The 19,562-nt window shown below is 42.1% G+C and overlaps 2 protein-coding genes across 2 annotated transcripts in view; both read right to left on the minus strand.

The window, feature by feature from the left end:
• The window catches only part of SMIM14 (small integral membrane protein 14), a 42,165-nt gene that overhangs the window by 8,685 nt on the left and 13,918 nt on the right, over positions 1–19,562 (minus strand). Inside the window, exon 2 of the mRNA XM_080917464.1 lies at positions 9,891–9,999. Coding sequence (XP_080773590.1) covers positions 9,891–9,965 — 75 coding nt within the window. The 5' untranslated portion in view covers positions 9,966–9,999. The remainder of the gene's footprint in view (positions 1–9,890; positions 10,000–19,562) is intronic.
• On the minus strand, positions 6,959–7,499 carry LOC308422503 (large ribosomal subunit protein eL21-like). Its single transcript, XM_080919135.1, has one exon. It carries the CDS (start codon positions 7,476–7,478, stop codon positions 6,996–6,998), a length of 483 nt encoding a protein of 160 aa, XP_080775261.1. The 5' UTR covers positions 7,479–7,499; the 3' UTR covers positions 6,959–6,995.

Consider the following 19,562-nt stretch of genomic DNA (forward strand, 5'->3'; position numbering starts at 1 on the left):
GGGCTTTGGATGGGCCGCCTGACACCTCCAAGCCCTAGCTCTTTTTCACCTATTAACACGGGGACAAGAAAACTGCCTATCAGAGACCATCAGTGATTAGCACAGACAACACAAGTGAAACACAGTAACAACCCAATAACACTATAATCACCGTGTTCTATACAAGGTAGGTACCATTTCATCCAGGGAGGGCTGCAATAACCAACAGACTATCCTGCAAGTTACCCTAACATGATCAGTCTTGCTGAGTCAGAACAGAAGTAGAAAGATCTTAACTAATGTTAAGATTATGCTGCATATTTTTGTTCATTTTATTTATCTATTTATCTATCTATCTATCTATCTATCTATCTATCTATCTATCTATTTATTTATTTATTTATTTATTTTCTGAGACAGGGTTTCTCTGCGTAGCCCTGGACTCACTCTGTAGACCAGGCTGGCCTCGAACTTACAGAGATCTGCCTGCCTCTGCCTCCTGAGTGCTGGGATTAAAGGCATGTGCCACCACTGCCTAGCCTATGAAATCTTTAAAAAATAAGTTGAAGGGAATGAAGATGACCCTCGGTGTCAGAAAACAGCTCCGCACCTTTGTGCACTCAAACACACATGAGCACACATACACACAGCTCAAACATAGACCTAAACAACCTAAAACAAATTAGAGGGTGGTGGGAGATAGGGTTTCTTTGGGTAGTCTGGGCTATCCTGAAACTCATTCTGTAGATCAGGCTGGCCTCAAACTCAAGAGATTTGTCAATGACTGCCTCCCAAATGTCAAGATTAAAAAAATGTACCAGCACTGGCTGAAAATTTAAAGTATTTCTACTTCATTTACTTTCTCTCTTCCTTCTTCCTTCTTTTTGTTTTACCTGAGACTGATTCTCACCCTGGATGGCCCAGAAGTTGCCATGTAGGCCAGGCTGGCATAGACTTAGAGAGACCCACGTGCCCCTTAAATAATGGGATCAAAGGTGTGCACACTGAACCATGGTCCACCTTCAAAGACAGCTTTAAAAAGAGAACTCCCCGTATTTCGTTTTGTTAAGTTACAAAAGAAAAAAAAGTAAAACAAAAAGAACTCAAGTCTACACTTCTAAATCCATGTGTTCTTCCAGAACTCACCACTGAGGGAAGATACTCTATACCAAGAGGCTATAGGAGAAAGTAGGTAAAAGGTGGGGAGACAGACCAGAAAAAGGAACTAGAGAGATGGCTCCGAGGTTAAAAGGACTGACTGACTGCTCTTCCAGAGGTCCTGAGTTCAAATCCCAGCAACAACATGGTGGCTCACAACCATCTGTAATGGGAACTGATGCCCTCTTCTGGTATGTCTGAAGACAGCCACAGTGGACTCACATACATGAAATAAATAAATCTTGAGAGAAGGGGAGGGGGAGAAGAAGAGAGGGAGGGAAGGGGAGAGGAAGAGGGAGGAAGGACGGGAGGGAGAGGGAAAGAGGGAGAGGGAGAGAGAGAGAATGGTGCAAGCAGTTTCAACTGAAACTGAAAAGGCCCTTCTCAAGGCTGCTTTTCCCGGGTGTAAAGAAATGAATTAAAGACACACAAACCCCCTAGCAGACATTTATAAGGAAATATCTTGGTGGGACTAAGGTGGATGACTTAGGGTTAGACTGGTTTGGTGCTGTCACCGTTCCATTTGTGTAGCACATCAACTTTCAGCTGAAAGGGGCTCTTGGTTCTCATCCACCTTGTTTTAGAAAACATTTCACCAGGTCGGGTGACTCACACCGTTAGGCCTAGCACTGGGGCCAGCCTGTTCTACACAGCAAGTTCTAGGCCTGCCAGGGCCACATAGTAAAACCCTATCTCAAAAGAGACAGACGGGCAGACAGAAAGGATTTAATAAGTGGAGCCTAAAGGGAAAGAGAAGGGACAGAGTTGTCATGAGGACTGCCATGGAGGATGACGTGCACATGTTTGCTTGCTCCTGTCTGCATAGCTGGGGACCAGAAGGTGACACTGGATGTCTCTCTCTGTTGTTCTCCAACTCCATTTTTGAGGCAAACTCTTACTAAACCTGGAACTTTTTGACCAGGCTAGCCCACAGCAATGCTTCAGAGCCTGTCATTCTGTTCCCACAGCACAGCTTGGGGAGGGAGTGACAGACGTGGTCCAGCATGCACAGTTTTATATGTGTACCTGGGATCTGAACCCAGGTCCTTGTGCTTACGTAACTCACTGAGCCATCTCACAGCCATCATTGAAAAAAATGTTTCTAGAACACACACACACACACACACACACACACACACACACACATAGGTTTTTAAACATCCCCAAAACAAATAGAAACATATATGTAATTCCCATTGCAACTAAATTACAAATATTCAATCTAATTACAAATTATTACAAATACAATACAAATGTAATTACAAATATTCACACATCTAGGAGATATGAAGGGAGAAAAGGAGAGGGATCTTAAACTCATGTAACTCAATAACATAATTACATCCTGAGTACCCCAATCTGGGCACTATTTATTCGTACTGCAGTTACAAACAGCTCTGAACTTAAACACTCTACATTTATAACAGACAGTTGCTTGCTTTACATCCAACAATCCAACACTACAGGTAAATAATAAAATGAATGAACAAGTTTATGGTCTTCATACTAAAACTTAGATATGCAGTAATCTGAATTAAGGTTTATGTCCATAAAAGGGAGTCATCCAAGGTTTCTATATTTGTAACTTTTTAAATTATGCTAAGAACCAATCTCATCACTTTAGAAATCAAAGGTAACAAAGCTTTATTATAACTGTTAAAAACTGTGACGGAAAGATGCCCCAGTGGCTAAGAATACCTCCTGCTCTTCCAGAGAACCAGAGTTGGACCCGGCACCCATGTCAGGCAGCTCACAACCATCCAGCTTCTGCAGATCCAACATCTGCTGCAGTAAAAGATGCTAAACCTTTTATCCTGCGCTCAAGCCGGCTCCCGCGTGGGGCCATCTGGCATTGCTGGGATCTCTGACTTGGAGTTCCATGCCGCCTCAAAGAACTCAGGCACGATTCACTCTACCACCCCTGTTGCTTCTGTCCTGGGTGGATATGACCACCCCAGCGTGTAGTTTTCACTCACTTCCCCTTGGCATGTTGTTGCCAAGCCTTAGACACACACATACCAACTCTGTGACAGGCTTTATACATTTCGCCACCACATCCTCTGGATTCAACTAAATAGTCACATCAAAGAACACACCAGACTACTCTGGTCCAATAGGAATAATATAAGTTGCCAACCTAGATAAGTCAAATGATCTTGTACAATTCCATCCTTATAAAACATTCATAACAACCTTATTTATGAAGAGATGCGCTGAGAGAAATACGCACATCAGCCTCCATCTTCATTCCTCCTGGAATCTCCTCCTCCTTTCCTCCTCTTCCATTTTCTTAGCCTTTTACCCACCTACCTCTCTACTGTCCAATCATGTATCGCCTTAACATCAACCCACAAACACCTGCTTCTGGAAACTGAAAACTGAGCTAATGCGCACAGACAGACAGACAGACAGACATACACACACGTAAATAACAAAAAATCTTTCTGTTGTGGGTTTTTCTGTTTTGTTTCTGAACAGAGTTTCTTTTCATAGCCCCACCTGTACTGGAACTCAAGATATCCACCTGCCTCCGCCTCCAGAGTGCTGGGATTAAAGGCCAGCAACAGCAGCAGCAGCAGCAGCAGCAGTAGCAGCACCACCCATCAGAGTCAGTGCTCTTAGCCACCACGTCATTTCTCCAGCTAAAGTCATCCAGAAAATATCTGCCTTTGCCCCTTCCCTGAAGTGTTGCCTTAATTAAAAAAGTTAATATTATGTGTATGAGTGTTTTGCTGCATGAGCCCTTAGAACTAAGTTGTAGGTGTGCTGGGAATGGAGCTCCTACTGTTTCCCCTAATCTCTACTCCAGCAGTCTTCAATACATTTTAGGCTTTACACTGATCCCAGCACTCAGGAGTTTGAGGCCAGCTGGAAAGTTTCAGAACACTCAGAGCTACACAGAGAAGTCCTATCTCAAAAAAAAACAAAACTAAACAAGAACTGAAAACTCCAAAAACCAAAATAAATAAATAGACAAATAATTTTTTAGTTTTGCTTGGTGAGATAAATGTTTAGTTTTGATCTTCTACATATGGAGATCAGTTTTTCCATAAGAAGTTATAGAAGGGTTAATTTTTTTTAAACTTATGTGTATACGTATGCGGATCACGAGCATGTGGTGCTGAAGGAGACCAGAAAAGGATGTTGGCTGCCCTAGAACTCAAGTTACAGATGGTTGTGAGCAGCTCTGTGGTGCTAGGACAGTTCTCAAAGGATGGCCAGTGCTCTGTTCTTACTCCTCAGTCACCTCTTTGGCTTCCCTTAATAGATACTTGTTCTTATCACCTCTACTAATAACCAGCTAACAGCAGAGTCTGAGTTCACACTGTGCCTCCCTGGTCTGTGTTTCCTTGTGTTAATTTTGCTACAACATCTCTCTAGTATGTTTTGAAATTGGCGATACACTTTTAACTATTGTTTTTGCCACCTTGGGTCTTTTGTGCTTCCACATAGAACTTTACAATGTTTTTGTAGTTTTACAAAGTTATTGAAGTTACCCACTATTACACTGCAGTCTGAATCTCCCCCTCCCCCCTTTTTTTTTCTACCAGTGCTTGCTTCATAAAACTAGGTGTTCCAATTCAGTGTGTACAAATTCATCATTTAGACAAACTGTCTTGTTATCAAAACATAATAATCTCTTTTATGTAAAATATTTTGTCTTTAATCTGTTTATAGTAAATCTACTCCTACTTGCTTGTGGATCCCATTTGCTTGATATATCATTCTTTACTTTTATGTCCTCACAGGTGAGCTGAGTTTCTTATAGGCCACATTCTGTTGAGCACTGTCTTTAATCAGAAAGTCTAAAGTGAGTATTTTTTTTTTAAATACATGTATGTTTGTGTCTGTGTACAGGGGTGTGCATGTGAGTGGAAGTGCCTGTATAAACCAGAAAAGGGTGTTGGAACCACTGTAGCTAGAGTTACAGGTGGTCATGATTGCCTGACAACCTGAGAAATGAACCTGGGTCCTCTGGAAGAACAATAATAAAACAATCACTGAACCGTCTACAGCCACGTCTGTGTTTTACTTATAGTTATGACTGTAGTCCCTAAGCTGCAAACTTCAAAACCTGTCAAAGCAGCAGCAGGCCCCGCCCCTTCCTGCTCTAGCCTAAGATGCAACCCCCAAAAATTGTGTTCCTGGTAGCCCTATGACACCTCTCAGCTTGCAGCCATCACAGAAGCTGTCCTACAAGAGCTGTCCAAGGTGGCTCATTCCCTGCCTCAGCCTACAGCTCTCATCAAATACCACTGTAGGAGCCTTACCTCAGGAGCTGTCCACAGTGGCAGCACCTTCTCTCCAGTCTCCCTAAGCAGCTCCACAGAGATGGCGCCTCAGCCAAAGCCACATACAGGCCATCCTAACCCACGGGCCCAACCAATACAGGGAAAAGAGGGTGAAAATAAGGCATCCAATCACTGAACATGAAAACACAAATTCCTGAGCTCCCCAAACTCAGAACCTGAAACCATAGCAATCCTCAATCTTGAAATCTCTGCCCCTCAGAAATCCTATGGAAGCCCTACCCTTTGTCTAGTTCCTGGCTGTCCACTCCTGGGAGAAGAGGGCAGCCATCCCAGCGTGCATCCCTTCATACCCTAGACCTCCAATAAATCTCTCTCTGGAGATTTGCTGCCCGGTGTGAGTCACTAGAAGCAGCAAAGAAGCGAAGTAGCTGACCTCCTGAGCTCCTGGGCGCAGCTGTGTGGTTCCTGGATTCGAGTCACAGGAAACCCATCAGAGCAGAAACACAATGACCGTGCACTGTCACTGTTTCTGGTGAAAGCAATGTCATTTTGCTGACTTTCTTCTGGTAGTTTTGAATCTATTTTGCTCATTTACCTTATAAAGTGATGATTTGGTGTTCTGCTATCTTGATTGTTTCCTACTTGTCACTAGCACATTTAATCTTCCTCTAGCATTACTCCCGTGTTTGAATGACACTGTTGATCACATTCTCCCTCTTCTGCCTTGCAAGGTTTCCTTAAACATTTTTTGTAATTCTGGTCTATTGGTCATCAATTCCCTTATCCTATCCTTAACATAAACAGTCTTAAATTCTTCAGCTGTGCTGAGTACCCTGGATAGTTTTCTGTCAACCTGACACAACCCTAGACACCTCTGCAGAGAGAATCTCAGCTGAGAAACTGCCTCCATGTGGGTTGTGCCATCCCTGAATTCTACAAGAAAACGGGCTGAGAAAGCCATAGGAAACAGGCCAGGAAGAGAACCCTCCATGGCCTCTGCTTCAGTTCCTGCCTCCAGGTTCCTTCCCTGAATTATCATAATTGACTACAAACTGCAAACTAAAAAACTTTCTTCCCCAAGTTGCCTTTGAGCTCCATGTTTTATTACACCAATAGGAACGCTAGAGACGACACTAGGTATAAATAATCTGGGTCGATATTTTCTTATAGAGCAGTGGTTCTTGGCCTTCCTAATGCTGGGATCCTTTAATTCAGCTCCTCATGTTGTAGTGACCCCCAACCATAACATTGTTTTCATTGCTACCTCATAACCACAGTGGGTTTTTTTTGTTTGTTTGTTTGTTTTTCTGTTTGGAACTGTAGTGTGAATATATGATGGTGACTGCCGAAGGGGTTGAGACCCACAGGTTGAGACCTGCTGTTTTAGAGACTGCTCTCCTGGCATTTAGAATTTCTCCTGAAAAAGAAAAATCGGTGAATCTGTTTGCCTTATTATTTGGCACTTCTCTCACATGTAAGTTCTAACTTTCTATGCTTTTGACAATCTGTGATACATTATAGAGAAGAACTTCTTTTTTTTTTTTTTTTTTTTTTTTTAAATTAGAAAACACTTTGTAGTCCGGGTCCTTTATTTCTCTTTGTACATTAGGCCATGAATTCATAGGGAATGGGCTCCAGCAGCTCAGGCTCTTTTCCATTAGTCCTCACAAAGTGGGCTTCTCTGGGTGGTGCAGGCTGGCGCTTCAGCTGAACCCAGGTGCCCTTCTCCTTGGCTTCCTTTTTCTTCTGATCGTTCTCCTTCACCCGCTTCAGGAAGCTGTCTCTGCTCTTTGAGTGCTTGATGTGCTCAATCCGCACATTGATCCTCTTGGCCAGAATCTTGCCCTTAACTTGCTTGTTTACAACGATGCCCAGGGCGTGCTGGGTGACATTGTAGACTCTTCCAGTTTTTCCGTGGTAACACTTATGGGGCATTCCTTTTTGAGCAGTGCCCATTCCCTTGATGTCTACAATATCACCCTTCTTGTAGATTTGCATGTATGTAGCCAAAGGAACAACTCCATGTTTCCTAAAAGGCCTAGAGAACATATAGCGAGTGCCTCTCCTCTTTCCTTTTGTGTTCGTCATGTTGGCGAGTTAACTGGAAGATGGCTGCCGGGGAGAAGAACTTCTTTTACACAGACAAGGTCTCACTCTGAAGCCCTGGATGGCCTGGAACTTGCTGTGCGGGCCAGGCTGGTCTCAAACTCAAGAGATCCACCTGCTTCTTCCTGGGATTAATTACCTGCACCATCAGAACAGCTAAGAAGTACTTTTAAGGTCATGCTTATTCCAAGTTTTCTAAACATTTCCTTTACCTGCATGATTATATGGTTTCCTGAGGGTTGGGAATGTCTCTGGTGTTTGTTTAGTACATTTTCTGTACCTTCAACCTGAGGTTCTCTTTACACAGTTATCCCAACGAGCCAAACGTGATCTTCTGAAGGCTTCCCAAACCATTCACATTTTCTCTTTATTCATTCTTTTTCTTCATTTATGTCTGGCACTAACACTTTAAAAGTCTTGTCTTTCAACCTGTTATTTCTTCTTTCATCTGATCAAGGTTGCTGATGAAGCCGTCAACTGACCTTGCCATCTGACATCGTGAGCCATTCACTCCCAAGGTTTCTGTTCCAGTCTTTAACAGTCCCCCACATCTCACTGTGTTTGCAGCCCAGAATCTGTGTGAACTCGAACTGCTTATATTCTCTTTAATGCAGTGAACCACTTACTTATATGATCTTCTAATGCACTGGCTGTTTTAAAAGCAACACCCTGGTTCTCTGCTCCAATGGACGTCATTGCTGATGTTTCTGGAATCAGTTATAAACTTTAGGTGATGTATATTTCTCCTTATACTTTCATCTTGGGAATTATCTGCTGCATCTCTTACATTTTCCCTTGACCCTGTGTGCTGAGGCACCAGCCTGAGGCTTGGCTCACAGCTACTTTTCTTCCCTTATGATATAATCTGCATAGCTGCCCGCTTCCACCTCAGCCTCCTCATGCACCCTGACCTAGAAGCTGGGCTAAAATTAGAAACCAGCAGCATAGTGGAGGGTCACGGCATACAACCAAGCAGGGGAAGGGTCAGACGTGCCCCAGTGTTAATTGTTAGTTACTTCTAAAATGTGGCCAAGTTGGAACAAAAAAAAAAAAAAAAAAAAAAAAAAAAAAAAAGAAAGAAAAAAAGAAAAGAAAAAGAAAGAAAAAAATTTTCTACTAAATTAAAACATAAGTTTTAAAAGAGAGATAGTAGCTTTAATTAAAAATGGAATCCCTGTTTTGTCACAGTTAAATTGTAGGACTAGTTTTTGTTATTTATATCAAAGTATCAAAGTTTTTAAAAATAATGCCTTATATGTTGGGTTAAATCTAAGGGGCTGCAGTGATGACTCAGTGATCAGGAGCACTGGCTACTCTTCCAGACAATACTGGTTCAATTCCTAGAACCCACACTGAGATTTACAACCAGGATATATGAGACACTTTCCTGGTGTTCAAGAGTACCAGGCATGCATGGTATACAGATATATTCAGACAACACACACACACACACACACACACACACACACACACACACACACACACGACTTTTAAAAGAAATTTAAGGGGGATTGGAGAGGTGGCTCAGCAGTTAAGAGCACTAACTGCTCTTCCAGAGGTCCTGAGTTCAAATCCACATGGTGGCTCACAACCATCTATAATGAGATCTGATGCTCTCTTCTGGTGTGTCTGAAGACAGCTACAGTGTACTTATAATAAATAAATAAATCTTAGAGAGAGAGAGAGAGAGAGAGAGAGAGAGAGAGAGGGAGAGAGAGAGAGAGAGGAGAGAGAGGAACTTTGGTTTTATAGTAGCTTGGCAGGTCACGTTCACATAGCTACAAACAATAATCTGTTCCAGCATGAATACAACAGGCTTAACATGACTGTGGCTAACTCTGCAAAGATGGCCAATGTCCTCAAAGAAATCTACAAAAAGTAAAGAAAATTAGGATTTCACCTCTAATAAAACAAGTACTGGCAAGTGTTTTACCACTGTCTTAATTGACTATAGAGTTTCCATTATCAAATACTTGTCAGTGACTATCTGGAGAAAATTCTCTATTAACCTTGGTGCTGGCTAGTTTTTGTCTATTACACACAAGCTATTGTCATCTGGGAAGAGGGAACCCAACAGAGAATGTGTCTCCATTACACCCGCCTGTAGGTATGTCTGTGGGGCGTTTCATGATGAATGGTTGATGTGGGAGGCTCAGGCTGCCATGGCAGTACTGCCCCTGGGCAGGTGGTCCTGGGTTGTTAGAAGAGCAGGCTAAAAAGCAAGACACAGGGTACAGGGGTAGCCTCTCCTTCGGTTTGCTTCATGAGGGAAAGCTGAAATAAATGGCCTCTTCTTGTTGCCTTGCTCACAATCATCACTGCAGTAGAAACATAACAGGGAAACACAGACATCACAGAACCAGGAAGAATCCTGATCAGATCTGTTCATCTCACCAGATTGATGAGTCTTCTCATAGCATGTTCATGAGAGCAAATACATTCACAGGGATCAAATCCTCCTTCAGCCATGGTTACCAGCTTGATTTTACTCAACTATTTAAACCTAGGAATAAGAAAAAAGACAGTTAAGAGTAATGTTCAGTTTCTTTTCAGCTACAAAAAAAAAATTCATCAACTGTATAAACTATGAATAGTCTATCAATCAATGGCATATACCTTACTAACATGTAGTAATTACAACTTTATCATATCAATTATGAACTTATACAAGCTACTGGCTCCTTCTGCTACCAGCCCTTCTTTTATTTTTTAAAGATTTTTATTTATTTTAGTTATGAGTACACTGTTGTTGTCATCAGACACACCAGAAGAGGACATCAGATCTCATTACAGATGGTTGTGAGCCACCATGTGGTTGCTGGGAATTGAACTCAGGACCTCTGGAAGAGCAGTCAGTGCTCCTAACCACTGAGCCATTTCTCCAGACCACCAGCCCAACTTTCTATAAAGTAAATGTCTTTGGTGCTCTAATTGCCCTGCCTCTGATGCTGTGACCTATTCTACTTAATTCCTAAACTTTATTTGCTACTAAAATAAAATATAAAAATTTACAGCAATCTTTATGCTAATAAGAATATTGGCTGATCATGATGGCATGTGTGTAATCTCAGAAATTAGGAGGCTATAGAAATTTGAAAACAGCCTGAACTACAGAGCAAGTCTGAAAGTAATGTAGGCTATATAGGCTCTTCTCAGGAAAAGAGGGAGTTGGGGGTAAAGAGAGATAGCTCAATAGCTAAAACCTGAGTGTAATTCCAAGCACCCACATCGGGCAGCTCTTAATTGCCTAAAACTCTAATTCCAGGGAATCCAACACCCTCTTCTGGCCTCAGTAGGCTACTGCATGCCTATGATACATATAAATTCATGCAGACACATACACATATAAAAATATTTTAAATCTGAAAGAAAATGAGGTTTCTTAGATAATATTAATGTTTATGGAATTAAATTAATGACAACAGGTGCTGGAGAGACAGTTCGGCATTTAAGAGCACTTGCTGCTCTTGTAGAGGATCAGGGTTTGATTCTCAGCATCCACAAAGTAGCTCAAAACCATTTGTAAACTCAGTTCCTAGTGAACTAATGTTCTTTTCTGACCATGCATGCATGTGGTATACATACATACATATATACATACATACATACATACATACATACAGGCAAAACATGAACACACATAAAGAAACCTAAATTAGTTTTTATTAATGACAACAGAATTACATTGTTACATTTTGTAAAACAAAAGAAAACCAGATTCTGGGATGGAGTACTAGCAACCAGATTTATCCTTCTGTCTAAAACAATTTTTAGAAACTGGATAATGCATAAAACGGGCCAGAGAGATGACTCAGCCATCAAGAGCATAAGCAGTTGCACAAGGAGTCTGATTCCAAGGGCCCACACTTGGCAGCTTAAAACAGCCTGTTATTCCAGTTCCAGAGGGTTCTGATGCTTCTGTTTCCCATGGGCACCTACAGTAAAGTACACATATTCACACACAAATACAAGTGTATGTGTACATACACACAAACACACACACACACACACACTTAAATAAGTCTTACTGAATACAACAGTTTCAAGCTAAGGCACATCAGGTAGTTTTTTTAAAAGATTATTTATTTACTTATTTATCTATTTATTTAAATGTATATATAGTTTTGTCTGCTTGTGTATCTGCATACCAAAAGAAAGCAATGGATCCCATAGGACTACAGTTATAGATGGTTATAAGCTACCATGTAGGTGCTGGGAATTGAATTCAGGACCTCTGAGTTATTTTTCCAGACCCCCATCAGGCAATTTTTAAAATCTTCCCTGAGCAATGGGAAATCAATTGGATATTGAGATTGACTCAATTGCCTAAGGGGAGTCTTCAGTTCAAAACCCAAGCAGGGAGGAAGGTGGACTTCAAATAAAACTGTGAACAGAAGGAGGGACAACCGGAGTCAGGCTGAAGAGGGTCTCTGGGTTACACCGAGGATCAGGTCTTTATCCAAAGAGCAACACAGAGCCCACAAAGGTAGATTTGCCCTAGTTTATTTTGGGAAAAAAAAATCACCTCTGTGCCATAAAAAACAGAGAGGAGAAACCAGTATACATAAGGGAAATCTGGCCATCTGGCCAAGCCTAACAAAGAAGGCCATAACCCCAGACACTTGGGATGCAAATCTGAATGAATGCAAGTTCAAGGTCTGTTTGACAGGATACAGAGACACTTTTAAGGTCAGTCTAAGCAACTTTGCAAGATCCAGTGTCAAAATTAAACAGTGATCTTTATTCAATAGTAAAACATGTGTTTGCATAGCATGCAGTAAGGTTTTAACTTAATCCCCAGTACGAAAGGAGAGATGAGAGGAAGAGAAGGGAGGAGAGGCTCTTGTGGACATGATGCTCTTAGAACAGATCATTGCTAATGATGCCTATGAAGATGATGAATCTGGCTTCCTACCCCCAGCCCTCATAGCAAAACAAATTCTAGACGTACAAGTGATCGAAAGTTCAAAAGACCACAACAGTGCCCACAGACTGACCCATGTAAGGCTACATGATGACTGGGAACATGCTGAAGGACAAGTAAACAACCATGGACAACTAACTCTGTCAGCCAATAACACATGAGCCAAAACCACAGAGTAAAATGAAAAGACGACCTCTGAAAAAAGCATTTGCAGTCTCTTATCTCCTTGGTTTATAGAAAGAACTCTGAAAAACCAGTATGAAAATAGCAACCTTGCCTGGGCAGTGGTGGTGTGTATGCAGACACTCAGGAGGCTGGCAGACCTCTGAGTTCCAGGCCAGCCTGGTCTACAGAGCAAGTTCTAGGATAGCCATAGATATCTACACACAAAAACCTGTCTCAAAAACTAACAAACAGATAAAGAATATTATTCGGGTTGGAGAGATGGCTCAGCGGTTAAGAGCACCAATTATTCTCCCAGAGGTCCTCAGTTCAGTTCCCAGCAACCACATGGTGGCTCACAACCATCTATAATGGGATCTGATGCCCTCTTCTGGTGTGTCTGAAGACAGCCACAGTGTACTTACATATAATAAACAAATCTTTTTTAAAAAAGAATATTATTCATGGAAATGTTCTGAAAGCCAAACTGATAGACAAAAATATCTGTCAGTGTAGTTCTAAGTAAACGAACCACAGCACAACCATAGGAGATGCTATATAAAGCGTTGGGAAATAATTCAATCTCAATGTGGGGATTTGGAAAATCTTTCAAAAAAATTTTTATTTGAGGGGCTGGAGAGAAAGGTATTGCTCTTGTAGATGACTCTAGGTCAATCCCTAGTACCTATGCTGGCTGGCTCACAACTGTAATTCTTACTCCAGAAGAAGTGAAACGCTCTTCTGAACTATGTGCTACATGTACTCACATACACATGCACACACAGAGAGAAAGAGAGAAGTTACATATAATTAAAAACAGTACAGACGGGCTGGAGAGATGGCTCAGTGGTTAAGAGCACTGACTGCTCTTCCAAAGGTCCTGAGTTCAATTCCCAGCAACCACATGGTGGCTCACAACCATCTGCAATGGGATCCAATGCCCTCTTCTGGAGTGTCTGAAACTGTGTACCCACATACATTAAATAAATAAACAAACCTTTAAAAGAAAGAGGGAAAAACTGTACAAATAAATCTTTTTAAGAAATATTATGGGGCTGGAGAGGTGTCTCCGTGGTTAAGAGCACTGACTGCTCTTCCAGAGGTCCTGAGTTCAATTCCCAGCAACCACATGGTGGCTCACAACCATCTGTAATGAGATCTGATGCCCCCTTCTGGTGTGTCTGAAGACAGCCACAGTGTAGTCATATACATTAAATAAATTTATCTTTAAGAAGAAAGGGTCCGTGCACATGCGGTCAGAGAGCAGTTTGTGAGAGCTGGCTCTCTCCATCATGTGAGTTCTAGAGATGGAGAACTCCAGTCATTAGGCTTGGCAGTCACGGTCCTTCACCCCACCTGACCATCTCATCAAGACTCTTTCCATCCAAACCCTGCTTACAGGAGCCAAGTGGGAGCAGAAGTGGAGGCGCTTGCAGCCAGCCCTCCCAAGCTAGGACGCCCTGTACACAAATTCTGGCTCATTCCCGTTATCTGGAGCTACACCAGATCCACAACTTTAAAAAGGGAAGCGGGTGAGGGCATGGGCGGGGGGTGGGGGGTGTCAGCCTTCTCCTTGTTGAACTGTTTACAACAGCCATAGAAAACTCAAAAGTAATATAATCTACCTTTAGAGTAGATTAAACCCGTCCTTCAGACTGTACTGGCGTGAAAATAACCGGTGTCCTTCAACAATACTAGCCTTTCCTTTCTGTCTGAGTCTTCCTTGGAATGAAGTATTAGTTAAAATTATTAGTAGTATTTTGTTTGAGGCAGGATCTTCTGTAGCCTAGGCTGGCCTGGAACTTGATATACAGGTCACAGCCGTGAACTCTGATCTTTCTGCCTCCACCTCCCAAGATTATGGGTGTGCGCCATCACACGCGACTTCTGAAATTCAAATACCAGAATGTCCAAGTCCCTTCCCTGCTCTACAGCCTCTGAACTCGGAGGCACTCAAAAAGCACTAGTGAAAAGGGAAACTTCCTTCTACTCCCAACAATTCATCAAAGTGTAAGCTCTTAATCCAACTTGACCTGCCTCTTCTCCCAAAGAATCCATCTTAGTCACCACCTCGCTCAACACCTTCTCCCTGCTTCAGCCACAGTGCTCAACTGAGAAAATACGTATGTGCTAGAAACACATCCGAAGATTCGGTCTTGAATCATGTGCATCCTGTTTGGCCTCTGTGGGAAGGAGCATTTTTAGACCAAACACTCCTTCACAGCTATGCTTCTACAATGCAGCATTCTACAGGCAAAGGTGCTCTCAGGTTCACTTTATGGCTGCCATCTTTAAATAACCTTTTTTTTGGGGGGGGGGGGCAGGTGGTGGTGGCTCTTGCCTTTAGTCTCTGCACTCAAGAGGCAGCAGCAATATGATCTCTGTGAGTTGGAGGCCAACCCGACCTGGCCTACAGAGTGAGTTCCAGGACAGAGAAACCCTGTCTCCAAACAAACTGGGATGGGGATGGATGACCACAACAGAACAGGTACCACAAATAAACAACACCCAACCAAACAAAAAGACTTTTTTCAGTACCACAGCTGGTGAGCAAACAAGGTGTGCCAACTTGCAACAGATCACTTCACATTTGCTTCATAGCAAATGAAGCTGTATTGTGTTGAGCAAGACTTAACAGGGCCACTGAGTCAGAACGCTGGAAACCAGCCCCAAAGATGCCTTTGATGGAGTCATTTAATACCTTGCTCTCTCACCGTTCCTGCTGCTAAAGCTGTTGCCTCTTTAGCTCACATCCTTGAAGTTAGGCAATAATGCCAACATCAAAGGAATGGGCTTACTTTACTCCTTAAGGACAAAACCAGCCCCACTGCCGATTTTGTAAATACATAGAATATCCAATAAAAACGATTTAAAAATGTGCAAAGAGCTGGGGAGGCAGCTTGGTTGACTGTGGGCTTTGATCTCCCCCCCAACTTCATAAATAGAAAGGGCATGGGGGAACATTCCTGTAAATGCCAGCACTCTGCAGGAGCATCAGAACTTCAAGGACATCTTGATATAATGAGAACTTGCAACTGATTGCAAAAGGCCAAAGTCATAGACACACCAGGGCTAGGAAAAATGGGTCAGTGGGTCAGAACATTTACCCTCTTACAGAAGACACAGTTTAGTGTCCAACAGCCACAACTACAGTAACTTCAGTTCCATGCTCTCTGGTCTCCATGGGTCCTTGTAGGCAAGTACAGAGCTACATAAAGCAATCTTCTCTTTTAAAAAGTTAAAAAAAAAAAAAAAAAAAAAAAAAAAAAACGCACACTAAATCTTTCAGCAGTGGTGGCTTACACCTTTAATCCCAGCACTTGGGAGGCAGACATAGGCAGATCTCTGAGTTCAAGACCAAAACAACATGGTCTACAAAGTGAGTTCCAAGACAGCCAGGGATACACTGAGAAATCCTGTCTCCAAAAAAAAAAAAAAAAAAAAAAAAAAAAATCACGATAATTTAGGGAAGCTGAAAGCTGAAGGAATTACATATGGCTTAAACAAAACTGGCCCTGAGTGAACAATGAAATCAGGTAATTAATGGCTATTTAGAAGCACTCACTCTAATTTTTTACATTTGAAAGCAATGCACAAAACATTTAACTTATAATTTTATATTGGTACTTTCCTAATAAAGTTAGTATCTGAGACAGCAGTCTGACTGTAGTATCAGCAGCTTGTGTGGTAAGAAGGAGAAATGTATACACACTGCAAGCTCTCAAGCCCACCCATTCCTAGACACTTCCTAGTAAGGAGAAGCAGAATGACACTGGCTGTATGGAGCAGACCCATCCCCAGAGCTGCGGAAATGGTCAGCCTCTCTCCATCAGGACTTCTCTTGGTGGATTTGGCAGCTGAGTCTGTTGTTTCTATATCTAGTGAAGAAAATTTCCAGTGTTACTCAGTTTATACTCTGCCATTAGAAACAAATCTCAAGCTTGCCTTGTGGGTTCAACTCACCTAAGTTCAACTTTGCAAGGGTCAAATATAATGGCCTCATCCAAGAAGCACCAGAGGAACATCTGGCAGGAATGATTATACATCCATCTTTATATGTGAACCCTAGAAATACAAACTCTGTTCTTATGGCCTTGCCAATTTAAACCAAAACAGTGCAGCACCTTAATGTTCAAACGTTTTAGATGAAATATTAAAACTAACATGTCTCAGTTTAAGGGCTTATTAAAAAAAAAAAAACTTACTGCTTTTCTTTTCCTTTCCTTTAGGCTACAGCCCTGTCTTTGCCACATCATCGATAGCACAGGGTATATATACACTGCTAACTATATAGATAGTAACAGAGTCCCACAAATACTAATCAGTACTCTAGGATGTGAGCATAATCGATTTAAAAACTCTTTCCAAAGACACAATCTCTAAAAGTACACCCAAGGGGTACACTACATTGAAACCATTAATTTTATCAAGCCATTAATTTTCTAGCTAGCTTGCCACTGGCTGTGCAGACCAAACTGGCCTTGAGTTCGCAGAGATCTGTCTTCTTGTCTCCTGAGTGCTAAGATTAAAGGTGTGCACCACCACACAACCTTTGCTAGGATTTCAAGGCCCCAAAATGTATTTCTTGATTTTCCTTCCTTAATTTCAATGACACTGAGCATCTTGTCAATTTCGCCTCTTTCAATTTCTCTTTGTCTAACTGACTCCAGGGGGGATTTTCTATTATTGGCTTTTAATCACCTGTCATATACAATTACGAATTTCTTTTATAGGGCTGGAGAGATGGCTCAGTGGTTAAGAGCCCCTGCTGCTTGTCCATAGGACCCAAGTTTGGCTTCCAGAAACCAAGTCAAGTGGTTGGCATTGGCCTGCAATTCCACCTCGTGAAATCCTATCTCCCTTTCTGGCCTGGAGACACATGCACATACATGCATGTGCATGCTCACACTCACACACACACACACACACACACACACACACACAGCTTATTTGCTTTTCTCTTACCTAAGTGGTTCCAACACTGTATTAGAAAGTGGGGGAGGGAATAGCTCAGTGTGTAAAGCACATTCTCTGCAAGCCTAATGACCGTGTTTGAACCAAAACACTGTAAAAGGAGAAGACAGACTCCCCCAAAGTTTCCCCCTGACCTCCACAGTACACACTCAGATCTCTCTCATACAAACACACACTCACACAAAGTAAATTTTAAAAAATAACATTAAAAATAAATTATTTAAGGGGCCGGAGGGGTGGGTCAGGGGTTAAGAGCACTGACTGCTCTTTCTAGAGGTCCTGCATTCAATTCCCAGCAACCACACAGTGGCTCACAACCATCTAATGGGATCGATGCCCTCTTCTGATGTGTCTGAAGACAGCTACAGTGTACAAACGTACATAAAATAAATTTAAAAATTTAAAATTAAAAAAATTATTTAAATCCCAGAACTTGGGAGTTAGAGGCAAATAGGTCTCTATTCAAAGCAGAGAATTCAAGGAAAGCCAGGGCTATATGGAAAAACCCATCTAAAAATAAATTAGATAGACAGATACATACATACATAAGTGCATACACTGAAAACTGGATGTGGTCCACACCCTCAATCTCAGGGGTCAGGAGCAGAGATGTTAGAACTCTGAGCTCAAGGCCAGGCTGAAGTACTCAGTAAGTACCAGGTCAGATAGGGATGGCTACAAGGTAAGACTCTTCTCAAATAACTGTTTTAGAGCAGGCTCTGGGGCACAAGGTATAGTCCCAGTTACTTGGGAAGCACGCACGCACCGCACGCACCCTCAGGGAGAACACTGACACTTTTAATTTCCTCTTAAGAAAGGAGCTAGAAATGTCCATATTCAATGTGAAATTCTTGTGGTTGAGGAGTTAAAAAACTATGCAGGGCATGCAAAAATCCAGAATTTAAAACAGGAAAGTGAAGAGGGTTATTATTTAAAATAATCATAGTGGTCAGATGATAAAAGCTCCCTCCCCCATTTTCCTAAGTATTTTACCATTTGATTGAAATTATATTTTGACATATGTGTATGTATATGTTCATTTGCACATACACGTGAATGAAAGATATTACTGAAAACAATGTTGGGTGGCTGGAGAGATGGCTCAGTGGTTAAGAGTACTTGCCACTCTTCCATAGTCATGGTACATTCCCAGCACCCATGCTAAGCAGCTCCAGATTCCAGCTATAGGAGATTTCATGCCCTCTTCTGGCCTCTGAGAGAACAACACTCACGTGGTGTGCTACACACACACTCTTGCTAGAAAGGTACTTGCTGCCAAACCTGACGACCTGAGTTTAGTTGAGAACCACTAGTAAAGAAGAGAACTCCTACAAACTGTCCTCTGACCTTTACCATGACATGTACCAGAGTGCACATATGCACATGTGCAAGCACAATTACTGTTTAAAAATTTTAAAAACATACCAAAGCCCTATGTGCTAAGCCATCTTGACACTTGTTCAGAGAGAGATAAACAGAAACAGCCCAAATCTTCACCATCTTGGTTTTTGAAAGCTTTCTGTAATTGTTTACCTATTTGTTATGTGCCTAAGGGACAAAAATGGTACTTCTCATTGTACCGTGAGGGAGAGAATAGCATGAATCTGTAGTTCCCATTATATGAGACACAAAGCCCCCGTGAGCCCAGGAGTTCTGGGTTAGTCTAGATAGAACAAGAGCCTGTGTCTTAAAACTGTGTCTTCTGAATTTACATGTGTAAAGACTTATAATTTGGGGGGCTGGTGAGATGGATCCATGGTTAAAAGCACAGGTTCTAGAGGACCTGGTCTCAATTCCCAGCACCCACACGGCAGCTCACACCCATCTGTAACTCCAGTTCCAGGGCCTCTGACACCTCGTAGATGAAATGCACACAGAGGCCACAAGAGGGCATGGGGTGTCCTCCTCTGACACTCTGCTTAATCCATTTGAAAATCTCTCACTGAATCTGGGCTGTATTTCTCAGGGAGGCGAGACGCCAGCAAGTGACAGCAACAGCTTTGTTT

Source organism: Micromys minutus (genome assembly GCF_963924665.1).
Source record: "Micromys minutus genome assembly, chromosome: 1".
NCBI classification, from domain to species: domain Eukaryota; kingdom Metazoa; phylum Chordata; class Mammalia; order Rodentia; family Muridae; genus Micromys; species Micromys minutus.

Bases quoted from the DNA above. Each gene is read 5' to 3' on its own strand.
- LOC308422503 (XM_080919135.1), bottom strand. From the start codon at position 7,478: ATGACGAACACAAAAGGAAAGAGGAGAGGCACTCGCTATATGTTCTCT.